Here is a 25,920-nt window from a genome sequence, read left to right as displayed (position 1 = left end):
ACTGTACCTAGAAAGTACACAATCGGGATCATAAACCGTTTTCTTTAATAATTGTGTATTTTCATTTAAACTTTATTCATTGTACGCGTTATTCTTTGTTGAAATTAAAATATGAAACAATCCACTATTACAGACCGATGCGCCCATAATAAACTATGAGGAATTACATTTTGTGGAACTAATCTGATAGCAAAGTCTCTAGTCGGACAGGTTTTGGTACAGGACTTCACTGTTTTTTGTTTTGAGATGGGCTAGCTACAAAAATGTTAACCCTGCCGCTTTGTCTAAAAATAATATAATAAGTATATGGCAGCGTTTACACAGCGTTTGAAGCAAGAACTGACAAACAACATACCCGCACATTGACTCGGTACCGGTACCCCTGTATATAGCCTCGTTATTGTTATTTTATTGTGTTACTTTTTTCCTTACGTTTTTATATTTTTTATATATATATTTTTTTGCAAATATTTTCTTACTTACTTTTAAAAACAGTTCTGCATTCTTGGTTAAGGGCTTGTACAGTCGTGGCCAAAAGTTTTGAGAATGACACAAATATAAATTTTCACAAAGTCTGCTGCCTCAGATTGTATGATGGCAATTTGCATATACTCCAGAATGTTATGAAGAGTGATCAGGATGAATTGCAATTAATTGCAAAGTCCCTCTTTGCCATGCAAATTAACTGAATCCCCCCAAAACATGTTCACTACATTTCAGCCCTGCCACAAAAGGACCAGCTGACATCATGTCAGTGATTCTCTCGTTAACACAGGTGTTAGTGTTGACGAGGACAAGGCTGGAGATCACTCTGTCATGCTGATTGAGTTTGAATAACAGACTGGAAGCTTCAAAAGGAGGGTGGTACTTGGAATCATTGTTCTTCCTCTGTCAACCATGGTTACCTGCAAGGAAACACGTGCCGTCATCATTGCTTTGCACAAAAAGGGCTTCACAGGCAAGGATATTGCTGCCAGTAAGATTGCACCTAAATCAACCATTTATCAGATTATCAAGAACTTCAAGGAGAGCGGTTCAATTGCTGTGAAGAAGGCTTCAGGGCACACAAGAAAGTCCAGCAAGCGCCAGGACCGTCTCCTAAAGTTGATTCAGCTGCGGGATCGGGGCACCACCAGTACAGAGCTTGCTCAGGAATGGCAGCAGGCAGGTGTGAGTGCATCTGCACGCACAGTGAGGCGAAGACTTTTGGAGGATGGCCTGGTGTCAAGAAGGGCAGCAAAGAAGCCACTTCTCTCCAGGAAAAACATCAGGGACAGACTGATATTCTGCAAAAGGTACAGGGATTGGACTGCTGCGGACTGGGGTAAAGTCATTTTCTCTGATGAATACCCTTTCCGATTGTTTGGGGCATCCGGAAAAAAGCTTGTTCGGAGAAGACAAGGTGGGCGCTACCATCAGTCCTGTGTCATGCCAACAGTAAAGCATCCTGAGACCATTCATGTGTGGGGTTGCTTCTCAGCCAAGGGAGTGGGCTCACTCACAATTTTGCCTAAGAACACAGCCATGAATAAAGAATGGTACCAACACATCTTCCGAGAGAATCTTCTCCAAACCATCTATGAACAGTTTGGTGATGAACAATGCCTTTTCCAGCATGATGGAGCACCTTGCCATAAGGCAAAAGTGATAGCTAAGTGGCTCAGAGAACAAAACATTGATATTTTGGGTCCATGGCCAGGAAACTCCCCAGACCTTAATCCCATTGAGAACTTGGACAAACAAAACCTCACAAATTCTGACAAACTCCAAGCATTGATTATGCAAGAATGGGCTGCCATCAGTCAGGATGTGGGCCAGAAGTTAATTGACAGCATGCCAGGGCGGATTGCAGAGGTCTTGGAAAAAGAAGGGTCAGCACTGCAAATATTGACTCTTTGCATCAACTTCATGTACCTGTTAATAAAAGCCTTTGACACTTATGAAATGCTTGTAATTATACTTCAGTATTCCATAGTAACATCTGACAAAAATATCTAAAGACACTGAAGCAGCAAACTTTGTGGGAATTCATATTTGTGTCATTCTCAAAACTTTTGGCCACGACTTGTTGTATTCGGTGCATCTGACAAATACAGTTTGATTTCATATAAACGACGAGCAACCGAACTCCAATGGTGACTCTCTTGGCCAACCAAGTCGGGAGGACTCTAAAAATAAGAATTTTTGTGAAAATGTAGGTGGACCAGAAAGAAGACAGAAGCATGTGTCATCTGTAACTTTACAGCGGAACAGTGAATGAGAAGAGGACCAACCACAAAGTATCGATAGCCGAGGCCTTGCTAGGTGGAAGGACCGGTCCCTTGTTGGAGAGGATTCAAGAGGAGAGGATACGAAGGAAGAGACAATACCACAGTGTGAAAGTTAACAAGGCCAACAAATTGGTGGATTAATTCATTCAAGACCTGGTAAGATGATGTTGAGGATGATCACGACAATCCTACCAGTAGAGGTAGCCTACCTACCACTTCATTAAGTGGAACTCAATTTCATTGCTGATTTACTTATTTTTTGCAGAATGAGATAAATGACATTCCCTTCTTTGACGTCGAGTCGCCCTATGAGTTATCCCTGAATATCTTCCAATATCTCAGACGGACAGAGTTGGGATGATGTGCTCAGGTAAACTAAGATCATGATCAAACCCGTCAGTCATATAACTAGACCTGAACATGACCCCTGTTTTGTGCAACCCTAATGTGACGTAGGCCCTAGTAAGTGATGATGACCACTATCCAACATGTCCCCTTCAATGTCCTCTTCAGGTCAGCAAGATGTGTAGTATAAGTACACCGTTCTACTTTGTTGTACCTAGTGATGACCACTCAATATGCTTCCACAGGTGAGCAAGGCGTGGGCCGTCCTGGCGGAGGACGATGTGCTGTCGTTTAGGATGTGTCTGAAGGATGGTTATCACCACGGTACCGCTGTCTCTGACTCTCCCTGTCGGAAGAACACACTACGAGACTGCAGGAACTCTGACAACACTGTGCTCTCCAGCTGGGAGGTAGGGGACGGCTTGGCTTGATAGGGGTGTGTGTGTGTCTGACTGCTTGGCTGTTTGTGTGGCACTTTAACTCAATGCATTTTTTTAGATAACACTTCATCTGAATTTGCCCTTAAACCTGTGTAACGATACAGTATTAACTTAAACCTGTGTAACGATACAGTATTAACTTAAACATGTGTAACTATACAGTATTAATTGTAGTAATAACATTGTAATTGCATAGGGACGCCGATAAACAACATTTCGACTTGCATGTCTTCCTACTCCTAGAATCGTGTTGGATCAATCAGCTAACTGCAGTATGACCTTTGAGAAGGTGCTGTGTGATGTCAGTTCCTGTGACAGCTATGTTGTTGCCGATGTAAGATATACAGTAATATAACCTGTTTTCAGTGTCAGAAGGGGCAAGCAGCTGTGCTGATCAGCACATTTCCAACCCAATGAAGGGAGATCAATAGACATGGACCTGCTGTTTTGACTCTGTACTAAAAGAGACCACCACATGTCTTTGAACTCCTTTTTTTTCTCCATGTTCTTTTAATTCAACCTGTTGTGAAAACACAATAGACTTCAGCCTCTATGTTATGTCCCTTACAGCTAAGGATGCTACTTAAATTCGACTGGGCCCGGTGTACAGTAGGATGATAGCATGACTTGAGCTGCTGAAATGAGTCTGTTAAATGTTGTATCAGGAGGCTGGGGCCCACAGGGGGTGGTCTGATTAAATTCTCCTCTGGCTGGGTCCCAAAAGGCACTCTATTCCCTACATACAGAGACAGAGGGCTGCCTGCTGTAGCAAATTGTATTCAGCCAGAATATAATTTATTCCCCCTCAGGAGGCTGAGAATATTTGGCATAGGCCCTTGGATCCTAAAAAAGTTTTACAGCTACACCATCGAGAGCATCTTTACTGGCTGCATCACCGCTTGGTATGGTAAATGCACCACCCTTGACCGCAAAGTGCTACAGAGGGTGATGTGGACAGCCTAGCACATCGCTGGGGCCGAGTTCCGAGCCATCCAGGACCTCTATATCAGGCGGTGCCAGAGGAAGGCTCGAAAAAACTATCTGCACTGACTCTATCTACGCACACTCAGTGAACTATATATACACACTATATACACAATCACCCACACACACTACATTGACACTCCCACCCAAAACCCAAACCCACACACAGTCACATACAATACCAGTGAAAAGTTTGGAAACACCTACTCATTCAAGGGTTTTTCTTTATTTGTACTATTTTCTACATTGTAGCATAATAGTGAAGACATCAAAACTGTGAAATAACACATATGGGATCATGTAGTAACCAAAAAGGGTTAAACAAATATATTTTATATTTGAGATTCTTCAAAGTAGCCACCCTTTGCCATGATGACAGCTTTGCATACTCTTGGCATTCTCTCAACCAGCTTCATGAGGTAGTCACCTGGAATGCATTTCAATTAACAATTGCGCCTTGTTAAACATAATTTGCTGCTGCGACTCTGTTCTTTATTTTACTCTTATTATTATCTATCCTGATGCCTTGTCACTTTACCCTGCCTTCATGTACATATCTACCTCAAATACCTTATTATTATCTATCCTGATGCCTTGTCACTTTACCCTGCCTTCATGTACATTTCTACCTCAAATACCTTATTATTATCTGTCCTGATGTCTAGTCACTTTACCCTGTCTTCATGTACATATCTACCTCAAATACCTTATTATTATCTATCCTGATGCCTTGTCACTTTACCCTGTCTTCATGTACATATCTACATCAAATACCTTATTATTATCTATCCTGATGCCTTGTCACTTTACCCTGCCTTCATGTACATATCTACATCAAATACCTTATTATTATCTATCCTGATGCCTTGTCACTTTACCCTGCCTTCATGTACATATCTACCTCAAATACCTTATTATTATCTATCCTGATGCCTAGTCACTTTACCCTGCCTTAATGTACATGTCTACCTCAAATACCTCGTACACATGCACATTGATCTGGTAGTGGTATTCCCTGTATATAGCTTCACATTGATCTGGTACTGGTACTCCCTGTATATAGCTTCACATTGATCTGGTACTGGTACTCCCTGTATATAGCTCCATTCTTCTGTATTTTATTCCTTGTGTTACTATTTTATGATTTAGAAAATCTGCATCTTTGGGAAGGGCTCGTAAGCAAGCATTTCACTGTAAAGTATACACTAGTTGTATTCGGCGTATGTGGACAAATAACATTTGACTTAATTGGATTTGGATCACTGAATATTCTAAGATACTTCGCATCACTATGAGATCCTTGTATAACCAGGGTTGAGTTTTAGTTGACATTTTTCTTTTCGGATGGTTTTTCGAGGCAAGCTGATCAAATATTTCTCTCACTTTCATACAGTATCTTGTAGATGCACTGAGGAAGCAGAACTGCAGGTTGTGCTCTGATCTTGCCTAAAATTGATACATCAAACGTTTCATGGCTTGGAAGAGGGAAAGGCATGAATTTCTCCTGTTGATTCTTGGCGGAAGGACGATGCACTAATTAAGTTGAGTGTTGTTACCTTCCTGACAAACCCTGAGATGTCAGATGGAGTGTTTTAGCCTCCTGTCTGTCTGTCTGTCTGTCTGTCTGTCTGTCTGTCTGTCTGTCTGTCTGTCTGTCTGTCTGTCTGTCTGTCTGTCTGTCTGTCTGTCTGTCTGTCTGTCCCATTTCCTCATGCTGGGAGACCGATGCTCAGTGAAGTGGGTGGTACAGTAGCTAGCTGAAGTGGTTTAAGTGATTGTAGCATGTAAATTGGGGAGTTGGAGCTAGCTATCTTACGATCTTGTTTGTGCCACAGTGTCATTGGTAGCAAACTAGCTGAAAGGGTTTATCTGGCAGCCCTTTGGTGCTACTCTCTGTGGTTATCTCTGTCTGCAGCTCTCTCCAACAGCCCAACCCAGCACCAGTCCTGACCCACATCCAGGTTCCAGCACCGGAGAGGAGCTCTGTCCGTCTGAGGCAGCCCAGGGCAGCTGGTGCTGGGGTGGACCTGGGGTAGCTTGTCTCGTGGCTCTTCTCATGCCAACTGTGAGGAACTCAGCTGCCACCTCACTCTGCATGTCTCCAATTGACTAAGCTGTAAATGGGAAACTTGGGAAGCATTTGGTGTTTCTATGCATGTGCACAGAGAGGACTGTCTAAAGCTAGGATGAGCTAGCTATATCTTCTTAGAGCTACTGTAGGCCATAACTGATACCTGCCTGGTCCTCTTGAGCAGTATACATCACTGCTTCGTAAAAAGTGACTGTTTTAGGCTTCTATTCACTATGTCACAAATCTCTTTTATGTTAATATCATCCCTCGTGTTGAGTAACGTTGTTTTCCGTCCCCACAGGTACACGTCAGGGTATGTGAGACTGTGGGACACCCTCCACTAGGACTCTGCAGCCTCCTTCCTGAGGCCCAGCCCCCTTGACTGCAGACCTCAGCCCCAGACCTCACATCAGTCACGTCTGGTGTGGCTTCCTATGGCCATGGTGAGTGGGGGTCCTCGACTCGCTAGTCAATTTATTGGCTATTCCACTGGCTAGCCTTTTCTGGTAATTGTACAGAAAACGTTTTGCTTTCACAAAACTTGAAAATAACAGTTTCAGGGTGCGATTAGCAAGACACACATTCCACATTAGCAAGCTAGATGGGAAATGGTTCCACGTGACTCGTGCTGCTGCATCTGGTACTCTGGTCTTGGATCTTGGACCTGTTACTCATGCAAGTCCAGGATTAGTTTCAGCCAGAGTTTGTTTGTGTTTCACACATGATTTGCAGCACAGATCAGGGTTCCAGATCCCTGGGAGGGTCCACACTCTGGCTCTGAGCCTGGAGAGGCCCACCTTAGGTACTGCTGCTGGGCTAGACGTCCGGCTGGACCAGCCTGATGACGGGCTATTGGAGGACCCTTTGCCAGGCCACGCTGCCCAAACCTGTGAGTCTCTCTCTCAATTCAATTTCAATTCAAAGGGCTTTATTGGCATGGGAAACATTGTCTCTCTTTCTTTCTCTCTCTCACTCTCTCACTCTTTCTTTCTCTCTCTCGATCTCTCTGTCTCTCTCTTTTTCTCTCTCTGTCTGTCTCTCTCTCTCTCTCTCTCTCAGCTTGATCATTTTAATGAGGATTATGATAGAATCCCATGATGCAATGATAGGGTGTCTACATTGATCCAGTCTGCTGTTGTGATTTCTCATATTTTAATTCCTCTATCTGTCACAGTCAATCCATTGTCAATCCATTGTACCATATTAGTTCATTAGCAGTGCAACTGGACTTTTCATATGTGATGTACTTTACTGTCACATGGAGTGAGAAGTCTAATCAGCAGGCTGAATAAAGTTATAACTTTCCTAACAGAGGCTCTGGTCACAGGAGGAGTCTATGGTCTTAGTGCCAGGGGCTGGGGGGAGAGGAGTAGACAGTGGCCCCCTGGTGGCCCTCTCTGCTGGGGAGACAGTGTACCTGCTGGGCCCTGAGGACCTGGAGCCCCCGGTGCTCCATACCGTCTACGGCCTCCCAATCACCTGTCTGGACGCCTCAGTGACACACACTGCCCTGGGGGTCAAGAGCTGTGGCTGGGACATGAACGATGGAGGCAAGGTAGGTGAATCAACATTGAATTGATTACAGTCTTTTGACAGGGTCGTATTGATTAGGGCATTCATTGAAACATGACAGACAATGAGGGTTTCTAATGAATACAACCCCGGTGTTGTTTTTGATCTACTGTACCTGGTGTTAGGAACAGGATTACATTAAGGTAGGTATGCCAAAGCTAAGCACTAAGCCAATACTGAAGCCCAAACCATTATTTTTCTGCACTAATCTGAGTCTGAGTAGCAAAACACCCATCTGAGTCTGAGTAGCAATACACTAATTTGAGTCTGAGTAGCAATGCACTAATCTGAGTCTGAGTAGCAATACACTAATCTGAGTCTGAGTAGCAATGCACTAATCTGAGTGAGTAGCAATACACTAATCTGAGCGTGAGTCTGAGTAGCAATACACTAATCTGAGTCTGAGTAGCAATACACTAATCTGAGTGAGTAGCAATACACTAATCTGAGTAGGAATACACTAATCTGAGTCTGAGTAGCAAAACACCCATCTGAGTTTGAGTGAGTAGCAATACACTAATCTGAGTCTGAGTAGCAATACACTAATCTGAGTCTGAGTAGCAATACACTAATCTGAGTCTGAGTAGCAAAACACCCATCCAAGTTTGAGTCTGAGTAGCAATGCACTAATCTGAGTCTGAGTAGCAAAACACCCATCCGAGTTTGAGTCTGAGTAGCAATGCACTAATCTGAGTGAGTAGCAAAACACTAATCTGAGTCTGAGTAGCAATACACTAATCTGAGTGAGTAGCAAAACACCCATCCGAGTTTGAGACTGAGTAGCAATGCACTAATCTGAGTCTGAGTAGCAATACACTAATCTGAGTGAGTAGCAAAACACCCATCCGAGTTTGAGTCTGAGTAGCAATGCACTAATCTGAGTCTGAGTAGTAATACACTAATCTGAGTCCGAGAAGCAATGCACTAATCTGGGTCTGTGGCAATACACTAATCTGAGTGAGTAGCAATACACTAATCTGAGCGTGAGTCTGAGTAGCAATACACTAATCTGAGTCTGAGAAGCAATACACTAATCTGAGTCTGTGTAGCAATGCACTAATCTGAGTCTAAGTAGCAAAACACTCATCTGAGTTTGAGTCTGAGTAGCAATACACTAATCTGAATCTGAGTAGCAATGCACTAATCTGAGTCTGAGTAGCAATGCACTAATCTGAGTCTGAGTAGCAATGCACTAATCTGAGTCTGAGTAGCAATGCACTAATCTGAGTCTGAGTAGCAATGCACTAATCTGAGTCTGAGTAGCAATGCACTAATCTGAGTCTGAGTAGCAATACACCCATCTGAGTCTGAGTAGCAATACACTAATCTGAGTCTGAGTACACAAACACACACTAAACATGTTGAGTCTATTTCCCAAAGTATCTGCTATTTGTGTATACTGTATTATTGTGGTGTATCTAAGGGCCCTACTCCTAACTGAAGCTGGTACCTTCATTTAGCCCTCTGCATATTACAGGAGACAGAGTTTATGTGGCTTTTCTTCGAGAAAAAACGCAACAGCAAACGTACAATGCTGTGCACAGAGCCCTCCACACACAGTACTACAATACGTTGAGTTCCCCACAGCTGTGAAGCGAGCTGTAGCCTATTGTGTGTTTGTGTTAATGAGTCTGTTATTAAAGAATATGAAACAATGTTGTGTATGTTATTGTGAATTTTCCAGTACGTATGTGGCAATTATTTATTTCAGAAGGTGTCAGCAAAATCTAGTATTCTGTATGTGCTCAAGGTTATTGGACACCATTAGATATGCACCTGTCGGTTATTCTTGTAATTGTTATGGCCAACTATGGTTACACCTCTTGGGTCTTTTCCAGAACAGGGGTGTCCCTTTCAGAGGAGTTAGCAAGATGACATGTATTGGTTATTCCTGTAGAGTGCCAAGGTCTATTGCTATGGTCCTACATGCATTAAACTATTTCTGTGACTCTACAGGTTCCATGTCCTATTATGAAGGCAATATGATAACGGTGGCTGAATGCCAGAGGTGATGAGCCATTAAGAGGAGTTACTATGAGTATGACGTAAGGAGGACAAATGTATTACACGTGTGTGCCAAGACTGGAAGGAGTTGTATTCATGAACCAGCTCGGCTTTTATTATAAAGTAATAAAAAGTCTATTTGACCTCACAGGCTCCAGTATTTGTGAAATATGATTGACCAAATATTTCCACGACAATGTTTGCAACAGCTTTTTTTGTTGCCTAAAATTAATTTGTAGAATATTATATTCTACAGTGCATTCGGAAAGTATTCAGATCCCTTCACTTTTTCCACATTTTGTTACGTTACAGCCTTATTCTAAAATTGATTCCATAGTTTTTTTCCCCCCTCATCAATCTATACACAATACCCCATAATGACAAAGCAAAAATAGGTTTTTAAAAATGTTTGCTAATTTATAATTTAAAAAAAACGGAAATATCACATTTATATAAGTATTGAGAACCAGAGCGTCACTGCACAGCTATTTTCAGGTCTCTCCAGAGATGTTCATTCAGGTTCAAGTCCGGGCTCAGAGACTTGTCCCGAAGGCACTCCTGCATTGTCTTGGCTGTGTGCTTAGGGTTGTTGTCCTGTAGGAAGGTGAACCTTCGCCCCAGTCTGAGGTCCGGAGTGCTCTGGAGCAGGTTTTTATCAAGGATCTCTCTGTACTTAGCTCAGTTCATCTTTCCGTCGATCCTGACTAGTCTCTGTCCCTGCCTGGTTTCCTCCAGACGTGACGCTTCGCATTCAGTCCAAAGAGTTTAATCTTGGTTTCATCAGACCAGAGAATCTTGTTTCTCATGGTCTGAGAGTCCTTTAGGTGTCTTTTGGCAAACTTCGAGTGGGCTGTTATGTGCCTTTTACTGAGGAGTGACTTCCGTCTGGCCTCTCGACCGTAAAGGCCTGATTGGTGGATTGCTGCAGAGATGGTTGTCCTTCTGGATGGTTCTCCCATCTCCACAGAGGAACTCTGGAGCTCTGTCACAGTGACCATTGGGTTCTTGGTCTCCTCCTGATTTCTCAGTTTGGCGATGATGGTTCCAAACTTCTTCCATTTAAGAATTATGGAGGCCACTGTGTTCTTGGGTACCTTCAAGGCAGCAAACATTTTGCAGTGGACATTTTTTGGTAACCTTCCCCAGATCTGTGCCTTGACACAATACTGTCTCGGAGCTCTACGGACAATTCCTTCGACCCCATGGCTTGGTTTTTGCTCTGACATGCACTGGCAACTTTGGGACCTTATATAGACAGGTGTGTGCCTTTCCAAATCATGTCCAATCAATTGAATTTACCACAGGTGGATTGCAATCAAGTTGTAGAAACATCTCTAGGATGATCAATGGAAACAGGATGCACCTGAGCTCCAATTTGAGGATCTAATTCGGGCTTTAGTTGTAAATCGGTGTCATACATTTCAGTGTATTTCAAGATAAATATTTGCAAGATGTAGTTTTGTGGGAAAAAAACCCTGTTTGAAAAACCCACTTAGTTAAACACCTTAGTCTGTCTCTCTCTAAAAGTTTAATGGTTTGTTAGGCACAGATGCTGGTACTTAAGTAATTAGTCGAGTGACTAGGGACCGGACCTAAATGGAGCCTCTCTCTGTTGGTTAGACATTTCTTTGGCAGAGCTATCCCACTGACATCATTACAATGTTCTCATTCCTGATGATGTTATATTTTAACTAAAGCGCCACAGATTGGGCCTAGGAGAAAGTTTGAGGGATAACTTTGCTGCAGTGCATCCTCTCAAGGTTACAGCTAAAGGATTTTTAAAAATCTTGTAAAATCAAGAGAGATGTCATATACAGTGGCAAGAAAAAGTATGTGAACCCTTTGGAAATACCTGGATTTCTGCACAAATTGGTCCTAAAATGTGATCTGATCTAGGTCACAACAATAGACAAACACAGTCTGCTTAAACTAATAACACACAAACAATTATATGTGTTCATGTCTTTATTGAACACACCTTGTAAACATTCACAGTGCAGGTTGGAAAAAGTATGTGAACCCTTGGATTTAATAACTGGTTGACCCTCCTTTGGCAGCAATAACCTCAACGTTTTCTGTAGTTGTGGATCAGACCTGCACAACGGTCAGGAGGAATTTTGGACCATTCCTCTTTACAAAACTGTTTCAGTTGAGCAATATTCTTGGGATGTCTGGTGTGAACCTCTCTCTTGAGGTCATGCCACAGCATCTCAATTGGGTTGGGCCACTCCAGAAAGGCATATTTTCTTCTGTTGAAGCCATTCTGTTGTTGATTTACTTCTGTGTTTTGGGTTGTTGTCCTGTTGCATCACCCACCTTCTGTTGAGCTTCATTTGGCGGACAGATAGCCTAACATTCTCCTGCAAAATGTCTTGATAAACTTGGGAATTCATTTTTCCGTCGATGATAGCAAGCTGTCCAGGCTCTGAGGCAGCAAAGCATCCCAAAACCATGAAGCTCCCTCCACCATACTTTACAGTTGGGATGTGATTTTGATGTTGGTGTGCTGTGCCTTTTTTCTCCACACAAAGTGTTCTGTGTTCTTTCCAAACAACTCAACTGTAGTTTCATCTGTCCACAGAATGTTATGCCAGTAGCTATGTGGAACATCCAGGTGCACTTTTGCAAACTTCAGACGTGCAGCAATGTTTTTTGTTGGACAGCAATAGCTTCTTCCGTGGTGTCCTCTCATGAACACCATTGTTGTTTAGTGTTTTACGTATCGTAGACTCGTCAACAGAGATGTTAGCATGTTCCAGAGATTTCTTTAAGTCTTTAGCTGACACTCTAGGATTAACACTTGACACTCTTCTTAACCTCATTGAGCATTCTGCGCTGTGCTCTTGCAGTCATCTTTGCAGGACGTCCACTCCTAGGGAGAGTAGCAATAGTGCTGAACTTTCTCCATTTATAGACAATTTGTCTTACCGTGGACTGATGAACATCAAGGCTTTTAGAGATACTTTTGTAACCCTTTCTAGCTTAATGCAAGTCAACAATTCTTCATCTTAGGTCTTCTGTGATCTCTTTTGTTTGAGGCATGGTTCACATCAGGCAATGCTTCTTGTGAATAGCAAACTCAAATTTTGTGAGTGTTTTTTAGAGGGCAAGGCAGCTCTAACCAACATCTCCAATCTCGTCTAAGTGATTGGAGTGCAGGTTAACTGACTCCTGACTCTAATTATCTTTTGGAGAAGTCATTAGCCTTGGGGTTCACATACTTTTTCCAACCTACACTGTGAATGTTTAAATGATGTATTCAATATAGACAAGACAAACACAATAATTTGTGTGTTATTAGTTTAAGCACACTATGTTTATCTATTGTTGTGACTTAGATGAAGATCAGATAAAATTTGATTACCAATTTCTGCAGAAATCCAGGTAATTCCAAAGGGTTCACATACTTTTTCCTGCCACTGTAGCCTACCAGCTCCACAGGTCTTCAATCTGACTAGGCATACATGTTGATGTCTCACATCCTGTCCAAAATACTGCCGCTTAGGCCTCCTTTTTCCAAATGAATTATTCTAAGACAACACTACTGATTGGATAATATTTGATATGCTAGTGATCGTGAATTAAATCGAGCATTGAGTTTTCGTTTGTTTCATCTCTCCACTATAGGCCTAGCTAGCTCATCTTCTCTAAATTATGCCAATTCATGATTAGCACGTTTTCGCTTCACTAATTAATCTGAAGAATTACAGCTTTTAATCAGCTTTAACAAGTCTATCGGTTTCATAGTGTTTCTGACAGCATGTTCCTTCTGCGAAGTGGGAAATAAGAATTGCCAACAGACTCTGAGGCAGAATGTGTTATGTGTTATTTCATGAGAAGACATATGCCTAATTAAAAACTGTGAAAAGAATGGAGGTGGCATCCAGACGTTTTCTCTTCACACCGAGGAGTTGAGTCATCACTAGGACTTGTTGCTTTTCCAGCTACATGTTTTAGAGGTATTATGACATGAATGGTCTTTGTAATGATCCTGTCTGTCTGTCTGTCTGTCTGTCTGTCTGTCTGTCTGTCTGTCTGTCTGTCTGTCTGTCTGTCTGTCTGTCTGTCTGTCTGTCGATGTATGTATGTATGTATGTATGTATGTATGTATGTATGTATGTATCTGTGTCTGTCTGTATGTATGTATGTATCTTTGTCTGTCTGTGTCTGTCTGTCTGTCTGTTGTGCTCATGTGTACGGTATGTTGCTAAGTGTCTACATGTCTCATGTATTTGTCTGTCTTATTCATGTCTTTGTCTATTGGCCTGTCTGTCTGGTGTCTGTGCAAGTCAGCCAGAGTCAGCAAAACAGTCAGTCTCCCTCTCCTCTGGACCTGCACCCTCCTTCCCTTCCCCAGCCCAATTCCTCCCTTCCCTCTCTCCCCTCCCCAGCCAGTGGACTTGGGGGTCTAGACATCTGCTCAGTGCTCCTGTTACCCTGTTACCTTGTTACTCTGTACGCTGTTACCCTGTACCCTGTCCCTACCCGCCGCCCCCATAGGTTACACACAACACATCCATGACATAGATTTGTTCAATGAAAAGTGTGGCGTGTTCCATTAGGATCCTTTCATCGTTTAGGATCAGTGGTCTTGATTAACTTCTGACAGTTGCTTTGAATGTGTGTCTTCAAACTCTGTGAGCTTGATATACTGTATTCATGCCAATGTTTGTTCACATTGGATCTATAAGTTAGTTCTACTTGTTTTTAAATGCATTAACCTACCTGACATCTGAAAGTCAAGTGTAAAAACAATGCAACATGAACTCAACTGACTGCATAATTTAACAATCATTTAGGGACATTCGTCCTCATTTACTTAACAAAGGAACTCGTGAAGGGAGCGATTTAGGACAAATTATAGATTTATCATTTTATTTTTGTTTAAACTATCCCTCCAGGAATCCAGCAGCCACATTAACACGATGACTCTGCTGTAGCCAAAGCCATGAGGCCTTTTATCAAAGCATGCTGAGGTGCTCCCTAAACGGTTTCCATATTAATGTCAAACTGTGTCTATACTCCCTTTCGCTGACAGCTCCTCCACATAATAGCTGGTTTGGGCTGCTTTTTAATCAAATCCCCTCCCCCAAAACTGAGATGATTCATCGAAAAAAAGACAAGCAGACAGCCCCCTCTCATCCACGCCTGTCTCCTTCTCTCTCATTTCCCCTCTCCGTCTCCTTCCTCTCCTCTCTCCTTCCCTCTCCTCTCTCCTCCCCTCTCCTCTCCCCCCACCTCTCCTTCCTCTCATCCCCCCTCTGCTTTCTCTCTCCCTCCCTCTCCTCTCCTTCTCTCTCATCTCTCCTCTCTTTCCATCTCTCCCTCTCCCCTCTCCTTCCCTCTCCTCTCTTCTTCCCTCTCCTCTCTCCTTCCCTCTCATCTCCCCTCTCCTCTCCCCCACCTCTCCTTCCTCTCATCCCCCTCTGCTCTCTCTCTCCCTCCCTCTCCCCTCCTTCCCTCTTCCTTCCCTCTCTCCCCTCCTTCTATCTTCCTTCCCTCTCCTTCCCTTTCCCCTCCTTCTCGCTCTCCCCCCCTCTCCCCTCTCCTTCCCTCTCTCCTCTCATTCCCTCTCCCCTCTCCTTCCCTCTTGCCTCTCCTTCCCTCCTCCTTTCCTCTTCTTCCTCCTCTCCTCTCCTTCCCTCTCCCCTCTTCCCTCTCCCTCCTTCCCTTTCCTCTCATTCCCTCTCCCCTCTATTCTCCTTCCCCCTCTCCTCTCCTTTCCTCCTAGGCCCCTTCCCGAATCCCATCAAGCTCTCATTTCAAAGGCGTGTGTGTGTGTGTGTGTGTGTGTGTGTGTGTGTGTGTGTGTGTGTGTGTGTGTGTGTGTGTGTGTGTGTGTGTGTGTGTGTGTGTGTGTGTGTGTGTGTGTGTGTGTGTGTGTGTGTGTGTGTGTGTCCTGTATGTGTGTGTGTGTCCTGTGTGTGTGTGTGTCCTGTGTGTGATTTTGGCTTGCTCCGCTTGGGGCTAGCTCACATTAAGGCTGCCTGGCCCAAATAGGAGACACAAAACAATTGGCATCTTCTCAAGCCTTACATCATGCTGCTTGCTCCCTCTCCTCTCCTCTCTCTCTCTCTCTCTCTCTCTCTCTCTCTCTCTCTCCTACACACTGTCTCTCTCTTCTCTTCCCCCTCTTCTCTTTTCTCTCATCCTTTGTTTAATGTCTTTATCTATCATTCCCCATTCTGTCTGAAGGTTGGCTAGTTTGTTTAGTGTTGTTTTGAAAAGAGAACCGCTCCAGCCACTAATTGACCAATTATAACACAGCCAGATTACATCATTTAAATAACATTTTAAAAGGCTTTTGTTATGGAGCTGGAGGGAACACGATTAATCATTCTCTTTGAATTAATATTGATATGCTTGTGGGTCAATGTCCTTCCTATCATATTCAAACCTTTTTGTTATTTAAGCTTTACAATACTGTATTCATAGCTCTTTTTGCCAAGAAAATGTAGTGTTTATAATTACTGACAACCATTTTATTTCATTTAGATTCTGTTAATGCCCCTTCATGTCAGTTACAAAGCATGGTCTGCTGCCTGCTTGTTAACAGCACAGAGATTAATTCCTGTGTAAAAGCGTAGGCAATGGAAAGTGTTGTAATGAGTCTCGGAGCTCAGACAGACAGAGACGGTGTGTGTGAGACTAGAAAGTTGTGAGGATCAACGTCTGTCTTCACTGCTTCATGTCTCGTGCTGCTGCTAGATGTAGAGGACGTTTTACACACTGCTCAATCTGCTCAAATCCAGGTGTTATCTAACTCATGCTGTTGTGGCTGTAGCAACAGTATCCATCGCCAAATAACTCTGTTTCTGTGTGTTACCTCTGTTTATATTCAGGTGCGGAATCATTTTTAGTAGCCAGTGAAGGAGTCTAACTCTCTGTGTAGTATTTTGTACAGATCCAGATATACAGTCTATAGACAGGCCAGTCTGAGGTGTCTCTGGGAAACTCAGCAGGAGACGTATCCTGTGTCAACCTAAGAGACAGCCCCCCCTCACCTGATGGTGTGTGGAAACAAAGACAGGAGGTATGGGACCCAATGTGTCATTACACCTGCTGAGTGTACACACACACACACACACACACACACACACACACACACTGGCACATTATTTTGCCTGTCAGATTTTAGCACCACAGTAGTACCAGATTAGATCCAGTGGCTCCCTTGGGTACACCTACTGGGCTCTAGTCAGAAACAAACCTGTTTATCACAACACAATATTCCTCAACACACAATCACAACTGATTAGGAACATTGGAATGTGGAGATACAAACAGCATACTTGCAGGAGGGAGGATTTTGTGTTTGGAAAAAGAAAAAGCAATTTTCTTCGCACCGTGACTGGGTTGCCGAGAGAGAGATATGTAGGAAATCAACTAAATGTATTGAAAGTAGTCTACAAAGTAGTCTATGCATACCTGGCAGAATGATATCATGATTATTTGCATCAATCCAGTGGGTAGTTGTTTTGCAAACTATACCATCACACATGCTACAAAACACAGCTAAACAACAGCCTCTTGTTGGAATTAAAGGATAACTACAACCAAAAATCCCAGACCACAAAAGTGCTCTCCTGGTGTGTTTTAAGCATTGCTGTGGACTTACAACCAATTTAGTTGTTTTTCTATAATAAAAAAAATCTGATTTTGAGAGTGAATACCTGAAAAAACAGGAGAAAACGGAAACCTGGAAAAACTAAACGGAGAAAACCTAAATGAAATCAGGCAAAAACGAAGAGAGATTTTCTAAGAGGGAGCTACGTGGATCATCAGAGTGTTATAGCCTGGGGGTATTTGTGAGGGAGGCAACGGGAGGCAGATACTGGCAGCCTTCACACTGCTGTGCTGTGGCCTCGCCATTCAGCCGCTAAAACACACACACACACACACACACACGCACTGCATCTGCAACCTGGCTCTCAGAATGGGGGAAAGAAAGACAGAAAAAGAGCCATTTTCATCTGCACTTGTCCCTGACAGCGGTGCAGGAGTTGGCAGGTAAAATAAAGAAAACATTTTGGGCAGAATCCTTACCAATCAAACTCCTGCCATGACTTTCCTACCAAATTCATCAGGCAATAAGTAGAAAGACTAAAGCAGACAAATCCCAGGCAACTCTATGTCTCGTTGTGCATAGCCAGTCTTTTAAAGGTGGGACCCCCAGCTCACCTGCAACAACAGCCAAAGCAGAAGACTTAGCTTTGTCCCTCTGCCTTATGTAGTCTTGTATGTAGTCAGTCTCTGATGTAGTAGTCTTGTATGTAGTTAGTCTCTGATGTAGTAGTGTTGTATGTAGTCAGTCTCTCTGATGTAGTAGTCTTGTATGTAGTCAGTCTATGATGTAGTAGTCTTGTATGTAGTCAGTCTCTCTGATGTAGTAGTCTTGTATGTAGTCAGTCTCTGATGTAGTAGTCTTGTATGTAGTTAGTCTCTGATGTAGTAGTGTTGTATGTAGTCAGTCTCTCTAATGTAGTAGTCTTGTATGTAGTCAGTCTCTCTGATATAGTAGTCTTGTATGTAGTCAGTCTCTCTGATATAGTAGTCTTGTATGTAGTCAGTCTCTCTGATATAGTAGTCTTGTATGTAGTCAGTCTCTCTGATGTAGTAGCGTTGTATGTAGTCAGTCTCTCTGATGTAGTAGTCTTGTATGTAGTCAGTCTCTTATGTAGTAGTCTTGAATGTAGTCAGTCTCTCTGATATAGTAGTCTTGTATGTAGTCAGTCTCTCTGATATAGTAGTCTTGTATGTAGTCAGTTTCTCTGATGTAGTAGCGTTGTATGTAGTAAGTTTCTCTGATGTAGTAGTCTTGTATGTAGTTAGTCTCTGATGTAGTAGTGTTGTATGTAGTCAGTCTCTCTAATGTAGTAGTCTTGTATGTAGTCAGTCTCTCTGATATAGTAGTCTTGTATGTAGTCAGTCTCTGATGTAGTAGTGTTGTATGTAGTCAGTTTCTCTGATGTAGTAGTCTTGTATGTAGTCAGTTTCTCTGATGTAGTAGTCTTGTATGTAGTCAGTCTCTCTGATGTAGTAGTCTTGTATGTAGTCAGTCTCTAATGTAGTAGTCTTGTATGTAGTCAGTCTCTCTAATGTAGTAGTCTTGTATGTAGTCAGTTTCTCTGATGTAGTAGTCTTGTATGTAGTCAGTCTCTCTGATATAGTAGTCTTGTATGTAGTCAGTCTCTAATGTAGTAGTCTTGTATGTAGTCAGTCTCTCTAATGTAGTAGTCTTGTATGTAGTCAGTTTCTCTGATGTAGTAGTCTTGTATGTAGTCAGTTTCTCTGATGTAGTAGTGTTGTATGTAGTCAGTCTCTGATGTAGTAGTCTTGTATGTAGTCAGTCTCTCTAATGTAGTAGTCTTGTATGTAGTCAGTTTCTCTGATATAGTAGTCTTGTATGTAGTCAGTCTCTGATGTAGTAGTCTTGTATGTAGTCAGTCTCTCTAATGTAGTAGTCTTGTATGTAGTCAGTTTCTCTGATATAGTAGTCTTGTATGTAGTCAGTCTCTCTGATGTAGTAGTCTTGTATGTAGTCAGTCTCTCTATAGTAGTGTTGTATGTAGTCAGTCTCTCTGATATAGTAGTCTTGTATGTAGTCAGTTTCTCTGATGTAGTAGCGTTGTATGTAATCAGTTTCTCTGATGTAGTAGTCTTGTATGTAGTCAGTCTCTCTATAGTAGTGTTGTATGTAGTCAGTCTCTCTGATATAGTAGTCTTGTATGTAGTCAGTTTCTCTGATGTAGTAGCGTTGTATGTAGTCAGTTTCTCTGATGTAGTAGTCTTGTATGTAGTTAGTCTCTGATGTAGTAGTGTTGTATGTAGTCAGTCTCTCTAATGTAGTAGTCTTGTATGTAGTCAGTCTCTCTGATGTAGTAGTCTTGTATGTAGTCAGTCTCTTATGTAGTAGTCTTGTATGTAGTCAGTCTCTCTGATATAGTAGTCTTGTATGTAGTCAGTCTCTCTGATGTAGTAGCGTTGTATGTAGTCAGTCTCTCTGATGTAGTAGTCTTGTATGTAGTCAGTCTCTTATGTAGTAGTCTTGTATGTAGTCAGTCTCTCTGATATAGTAGTCTTGTATGTAGTCAGTCTCTCTGATATAGTAGTCTTGTATGTAGTCAGTTTCTCTGATGTAGTAGCGTTGTATGTAGTCAGTTTCTCTGATGTAGTAGTCTTGTATGTAGTCAGTCTCTCTGATGTAGTAGTCTTGTATGTAGTCAGTCTCTCTAATGTAGTAGCGTTGTATGTAGTCAGTCTCTCTGATGTAGTAGCGTTGTATGTAGTCAGTCTGATGTCTGTTCTGTCTGTGTGGGGGGCTGGAGTCTGTTCTGTCTGTGGGGGGCTGGAGTCTGTTCTGTCTGTGGGGGGCTGGAGTCTGTTCTGGCTGTGGGGGGCTGGAGTCTGTTCTAGCTGTGGGGGGCTGGAGTCTGTTCTAGCTGTGGGGGGCTGGAGTCTGTTCTAGCTGTGGGGGGCTGGAGTCTGTTCTAGCTGTGGGGGGCTGGAGTCTGTTCTAGCTGTGGGGGGCTGGAGTCTGTTCTAGCTGTGGGGGGCTGGAGTCTGTTCTAGCTGTGGGGGGCTGGAGTCTGTTCTGGCTGTGGGGGGCTGGAGTCTGTTCTGGCTGTGTGGGGGGCTGGAGTCTGTTCTGGCTGTGGGGGGCTGGAGTCTGTTCTAGCTGTGGGGGGCTGGAGTCTGTTCTAGCTGTGGGGGGCTGGAGTCTGTTCTAGCTGTGGGGGGCTGGGGGCTGGAGTCTGTTCTGGCTGTGGGGGGCTGGAGTCTGTTCTGGCTGTGGGGGGCTGGAGTCTGTTCTGGCTGTGGGGGGCTGGAGTCTGTTCTGGCTGTGGGGGGCTGGAGTCTGTTCTAGCTGTGGGGGGCTGGAGTCTGTTCTGGCTGTGGGGGGCTGGGGTCTGTTCTGGCTGTGGGGGGCTGGAGTCTGTTCTGGCTGTGGGGGGCTGGAGTCTGTTCTGGCTGTGGGGGGCTGGAGTCTGTTCTGGCTGTGGGGGGCTGGGGGCTGGAGTCTGTTCTGGCTGTGGGGGGCTGGAGTCTGTTCTGGCTGTGGGGGGCTGGGGGCTGGAGTCTGTTCTGGCTGTGTGGGGACTGGAGTCTGTTCTAGCTGTGGGGGGCTGGAGTCTGTTCTGGCTGTGGGGGGCTGGAGTCTGTTCTAGCTGTGGGGGGCTGGAGTCTGTTCTGGCTGTGGGGGGGTGGAGTCTGTTCTGGCTGTGGGGGGCTGGAGTCTGTTCTGGCTGTGGGGGGCTGGAGTCTGTTCTGGCTGTGGGGGGCTGGAGTCTGTTCTGGCTGTGGGGGGGTGGAGTCTGTTCTAGCTGTGGGGGGCTGGGGGCTGGAGTCTGTTCTGGCTGTGGGGGGCTGGAGTCTGTTCTGGCTGTGGGGGGCTGGAGTCTGTTCTGGCTGTGGGGGGCTGGAGTCTGTTCTGGCTGTGGGGGGGTGGAGTCTGTTCTAGCTGTGGGGGGCTGGAGTCTGTTCTAGCTGTGGGGGGCTGGAGTCTGTTCTAGCTGTGGGGGGTGGAGTCTGTTCTAGCTGTGGGGGGCTAGAGTCTGTTCTAGCTGTGGGGGGCTGGAGTCTGTTCTAGCTGTGGGAGGCTGGAGTCTGTTCTAGCTGTGGGGGGCTGGAGTCTGTTCTAGCTGTGGGGGGCTGGAGTCTGTTCTAGCTGTGGGGGGCTGGAGTCTTCTAGCTGTGGGGGGCTGGAGTCTGTTCTAGCTGTGGGGGGCTGGAGTCTGTTCTAGCTGTGGGAGGCTGGAGTCTGTTCTAGCTGTGGGAGGCTGGAGTCTGTTCTAGCTGTGGGAGGCTAGGGGCTGGAGTCTGTTCTAGCTGTGGGGGGCTGGAGTCTTCTAGCTGTGGGGGGCTGGAGTCTGTTCTAGCTGTGGGGGGCTGGAGTCTGTTCTAGCTGTGGGGGGCTGGAGTCTGTTCTAGCTGTGGGGGGCTGGAGTCTGTTCTAGCTGTGGGGGGCTGGAGTCTGTTCTAGCTGTGGGAGGCTAGGGGCTGGAGTCTGTTCTAGCTGTGGGGGGCTGGAGTCTGTTCTGGCTGTGGGGGGCTGGAGTCTGTTCTGGCTGTGGGGGGCTGGAGTCTGTTCTAGCTGTGGGGGGCTGGAGTCTGTTCTGGCTGTGGGGGGCTGGAGTCTGTTCTAGCTGTGGGGGGCTGGAGTCTGTTCTAGCTGTGGGGGGCTGGGGTCTGTTCTAGCTGTGGGAGGCTGGAGTCTGTTCTAGCTGTGGGAGGCTGGAGTCTGTTCTAGCTGTGGGAGGCTGGAGTCTGTTCTAGCTGTGGGAGGCTGGAGTCTGTTCTAGCTGTGGGAGGCTGGAGTCTGTTCTAGCTGTGGGAGGCTGGAGTCTGTTCTAGCTGTGGGAGGCTGGAGTCTGTTCTAGCTGTGGGAGGCTGGAGTCTGTTCTAGCTGTGGGGGGCTGGAGTCTGTTCTAGCTGTGGGAGGCTAGGGGCTGGAGTCTGTTCTGGCTGTCCATCAGGGTGGCCAAAGGCCAGGGCCTAATGCACGTCTTCCTCCTCTCCAAATTGGTTGCTCTCTCACTCTTTTTCTGGAGTTTCCAGGGAGCAAATGAGGGTCCTGATTAGACTGGGGCTGTCTGGAATACTGCCTGATCATAACTGCCCAGGCCACAGATGGGGAGAGGGAGAGAGAGCCAAGGTCGTGCCCAGTGGTCCTGTGCCAGTAGAAAAATAGCCTGTCTACAATGTCTCCTCTAGTAGGCTTTCTGTTTCATGGCAGTCTGACTCTGCACTATGTGTTAAAACATCAAATAGTTAGTCTAGTTTTCAACATACCTTTATTGACCTCAACTGTTAAGATAACATGGTACAGTATTTGAGTGTCCACGTTACGATGATGTAATCCCAATCTGGTTTGTGCAGGCCCACTCTCACATTGCTGTGTTTTCTAGTAGAAACAAGGATCGGGATGATTAATGTGGAGTAGCGTGTTGACTGGCAGCTTAGGGAAGACAGGGGCACAGTTCAAACAGACTGCCAGACAGTAACTTTTAATCCCCTGAAACAACACCACTCAGCAGCCACGACCATGGATGCATCTTAAATTGCACCCTATTCCCTATATAGTGCACTACTTTTGACCAAGGCCCATAGGGCTCTGGACAAAAGTAGTGTACTAGGTAGAGAATAGGGTGCCTGTTGGGACACAGACCATGTCTCGCCATACGTCTTAGTTACAATACTAATGCCCATTTAGCTATGCAACCCTGATTCGTTTAATTTCTTGAAGCGGAAATTTAGTCTGTTCACCCCCAAATAAATTAGATTTGGTGTATGAACTTTTGGAAAGCTTTTAGAATGCACTCATCCTCTGGCTGCTGCTGGGGACCCAATAAACTAAAGCGGTGATGAACAGATGGAGCTGAGGTCCATGGGGCATGTGTGGCTCTTCAAACCAGACCCAAGAATCTTCCTCTTAGTTTCATTAATGCTACAGCACTGCCATAACGTGGCCCAAAATGGCACCCTATTCCCTATATAGTTTTCACGTCCTGACCATATACTTAGGTCTTTTTGTATTATATTTGGTCAGGGCGTGGCAGAGTTATGTTTGGTTATGGTATAGTGGGGTTGTGAGTGTTGGTTTAGGTTCTTGGTTAGGTTTTCTATGTGTAGGTTGAGTGCTGGACTCTCAATTGAAGGCAGGTGTGTTGAGTTGCCTTTGATTGGGAGTCCTATATTAGTAGGGTGTGTTTGTCTGTGTGTTTGTGGGTAATTGTATTTTGCACTGTGTTTCGTTTCACCTGTGAAACTGTCACCTTTCTCCTTTGCGTGTTTATTTTGTTTTGTCGTTTCCATCTATAATAAATATGATGTGGAACAGTCAACCCGCTGCTTATTGGTCATCGAGTGATTTCGACATATCTTCCGATGAGGGAGAATACGAGGAACGTGACAATAGTGCACTACTTTTGACCAGAGCCCCATATGGCTCTGGTCAAAAGAAGTGCACTATATAGGGTGGGATTTGGGACAGAGATCATGTTTAATCAGTTCAGAACACCTCAAATATTTGTAGCTTTGAGTGAATTAGTGTTATTGGCGGCTATAGTAATGACATGTTGGTTTATATGAGGGCAGAAGCAGATGAAAACCTCTCAATGCCACCTGCTCTTGCTGTTTCTACCTGTCTTTGTTGGTGTGTATCTTCTCTGATCACCTCTCACTGCTTCTCTGTTAGTTCCCTCTGTAATGAATTGTTCTGAGACACCACAATTGCTCTGGTCACCTAGTAAAGATGAAATTACAACTTCCTCTCTGTGTGTTCCGTTTCAGCGTGAGGGTGTTTTACCTGCGCACCGGCTCCTCTGTGACATCACTGTACGCCCACCACATGGGCGTGACCTCCGTGCAGGCAGACTATTGGAAGATTGTGAGCGGAGGAGGCGAGGGATTGGTCTGCGTCTGGGAGACGAGGATGGGAGCCAACCTGGTTGTTTAGTGTGCATCTGTTGATACATCCATTTGTTTGTGCCACTAAAGGCAGGTAGAGTACTGACATGCTGTTCTGCTCTTATTCATATCCTCATTTATGTGTCTTGCGGTTCCTGTCACTTGTATGCATTTTATAAATATTCAGCAATATGCAACATTGACCTATCAGGCTGACATTGGCAGCAAACCAACAGGTGCATCAGTATTGATTGATCAATTCTCAGTTCCTTAGTGAATGTGTTTAGGTTTGTGTGTGTTTGGGTTTGTGTGTGTTTGGGTTTGTGTGAAAAATATATAAAAAACATTTAATTGTAAAAAATTGTGTTTGTTGTTTCTCCTTCCTGTCTATTTTCAGTCACCCAGTCAGACACGTCTGGTTCAACACCAGCTCCCTGGTGACAACCAACATCCCAGACAAAAGTCTCCACGAGGGGTCTGCATCACAGACGACGACCTCACAGCCTACTGCAGGTGACTGATAACGCACAGACCCTCCCTCACCCCTCTAACACTGACTCCCGCTAACACTCTAAACCCTGAAGGCTGTTTGATGCTAATGCTATTCATAAACATGGCATACCCCGGTTCTAAGTACTTCCTCAGGCTGTCCTATCCCAATACAGATCCTTGCACAAGAAACTACTTCTCATACTTATAAGCTTTGGGCTTAGCGCTCCTCTACTTTATTCTACAGAGAACATTATGCAGAGAGCATTGGCTCATTCTCTCTGTCCACACGACACAGGGGACAGAGAGTAGTGTCTGCTGTTTAACTCACCTCATTCTCTCTGTCCACATTAGACACAAGGGAGTGATCTGCCACTAGGACTTCTCTGAAGACTCTTCCTCCGAAGACCATGTTCTGCCCATCTGCAGGTCTCACTACGTAGAGTCATCTGGTTACAACATCAGCCTGTACGTTCCCTATGACATCCTGTCTTGCGCTCACCCTTCCTACTGACCCACGTACCCAATCTACAACCAGGACTTTTATACACTGGTTGTGGGCCTCTGGACACTATATACTGTATGTGATGTGTGACTGCATTGTTCTGATATCCTGGTTAAATCAAAAATCGAATCAAAATCAAATAAAATGTTCTTTGTCACATGCGCCGAATACAACAGGTGTAGACCTTACGGTGGAATGCTTACTTACAAGCCCTTAACCAACAATGCTTTAAGAAGTTTTAAGAGAAATAAGTCTTAAGTAAAAAATTTAAAGTAAAAAATTGAAAGTAAAAAATGAAAATGACAAATAATTAAACAGCAGTAGTAAAATAACAACAGCGAGGTATAGAGTCAATGTGCGGGGGAACCGGTTAGTTGAGGTATTTGAGGTAATATGTACATGTAGGTAGAGTTAAGTGACTATGCGTAGATAAGAAGACTGAATGCTGTGCTCACGGTTGTTTCATCAGTGTTCAGTCTGGTTTAACCAGAATATGGGGTCTGCACAAATCAAACCAGCTTTTATAAATCTGAATTTAATTTTGAATTTTGTTTGTGACGGTAGTGGTCCGTATTTTTTTTTAAAGAGCTTCATGTTTCCTCATAAAGGTGTAAATGTACATACAAAGCATTGGTCTTGCTATCCACATTTTGTACAGTGAGTTGTTTAATTGAACTTCTGATGTAAAATAAATGAATTCAGAATAAATGCATTGTCATGATGGGATTATATTTTGTTAAAGAGATATTGAACTTCACACTGATACAGTATGTTCCATAAATTGAACAACAATCAACTAATCTTTCTGCTTAATTTACTTCAGTGGAACTG

At 44.2% G+C, this 25,920-nt stretch overlaps 1 protein-coding gene across 1 annotated transcript; it reads left to right on the top strand.

The window, feature by feature from the left end:
* Positions 1-235: 235 nt before the first annotated feature.
* On the top strand, positions 236-25,797 carry LOC106579814 (uncharacterized). Its single transcript, XM_082966145.1, has 9 exons — positions 236-2,426; positions 2,536-2,640; positions 2,861-3,025; positions 6,412-6,553; positions 6,843-6,999; positions 7,423-7,665; positions 23,979-24,189; positions 24,493-24,608; positions 24,939-25,797. Exons 5-7 carry the CDS (start codon positions 6,952-6,954, stop codon positions 24,156-24,158), a joined length of 471 nt encoding a protein of 156 aa, XP_082822271.1. The 5' UTR covers positions 236-2,426; positions 2,536-2,640; positions 2,861-3,025; positions 6,412-6,553; positions 6,843-6,951; the 3' UTR covers positions 24,159-24,189; positions 24,493-24,608; positions 24,939-25,797.
* The last annotated feature ends 123 nt before the right edge of the window (positions 25,798-25,920 follow it).

Source organism: Salmo salar, chromosome 20 (genome assembly GCF_965601325.2).
Source record: "Salmo salar chromosome 20, fSalSal1, whole genome shotgun sequence".
Taxonomy (NCBI): domain Eukaryota; kingdom Metazoa; phylum Chordata; class Actinopteri; order Salmoniformes; family Salmonidae; genus Salmo; species Salmo salar.
This window is presented reverse-complemented; position numbering and strand designations above follow the sequence as displayed.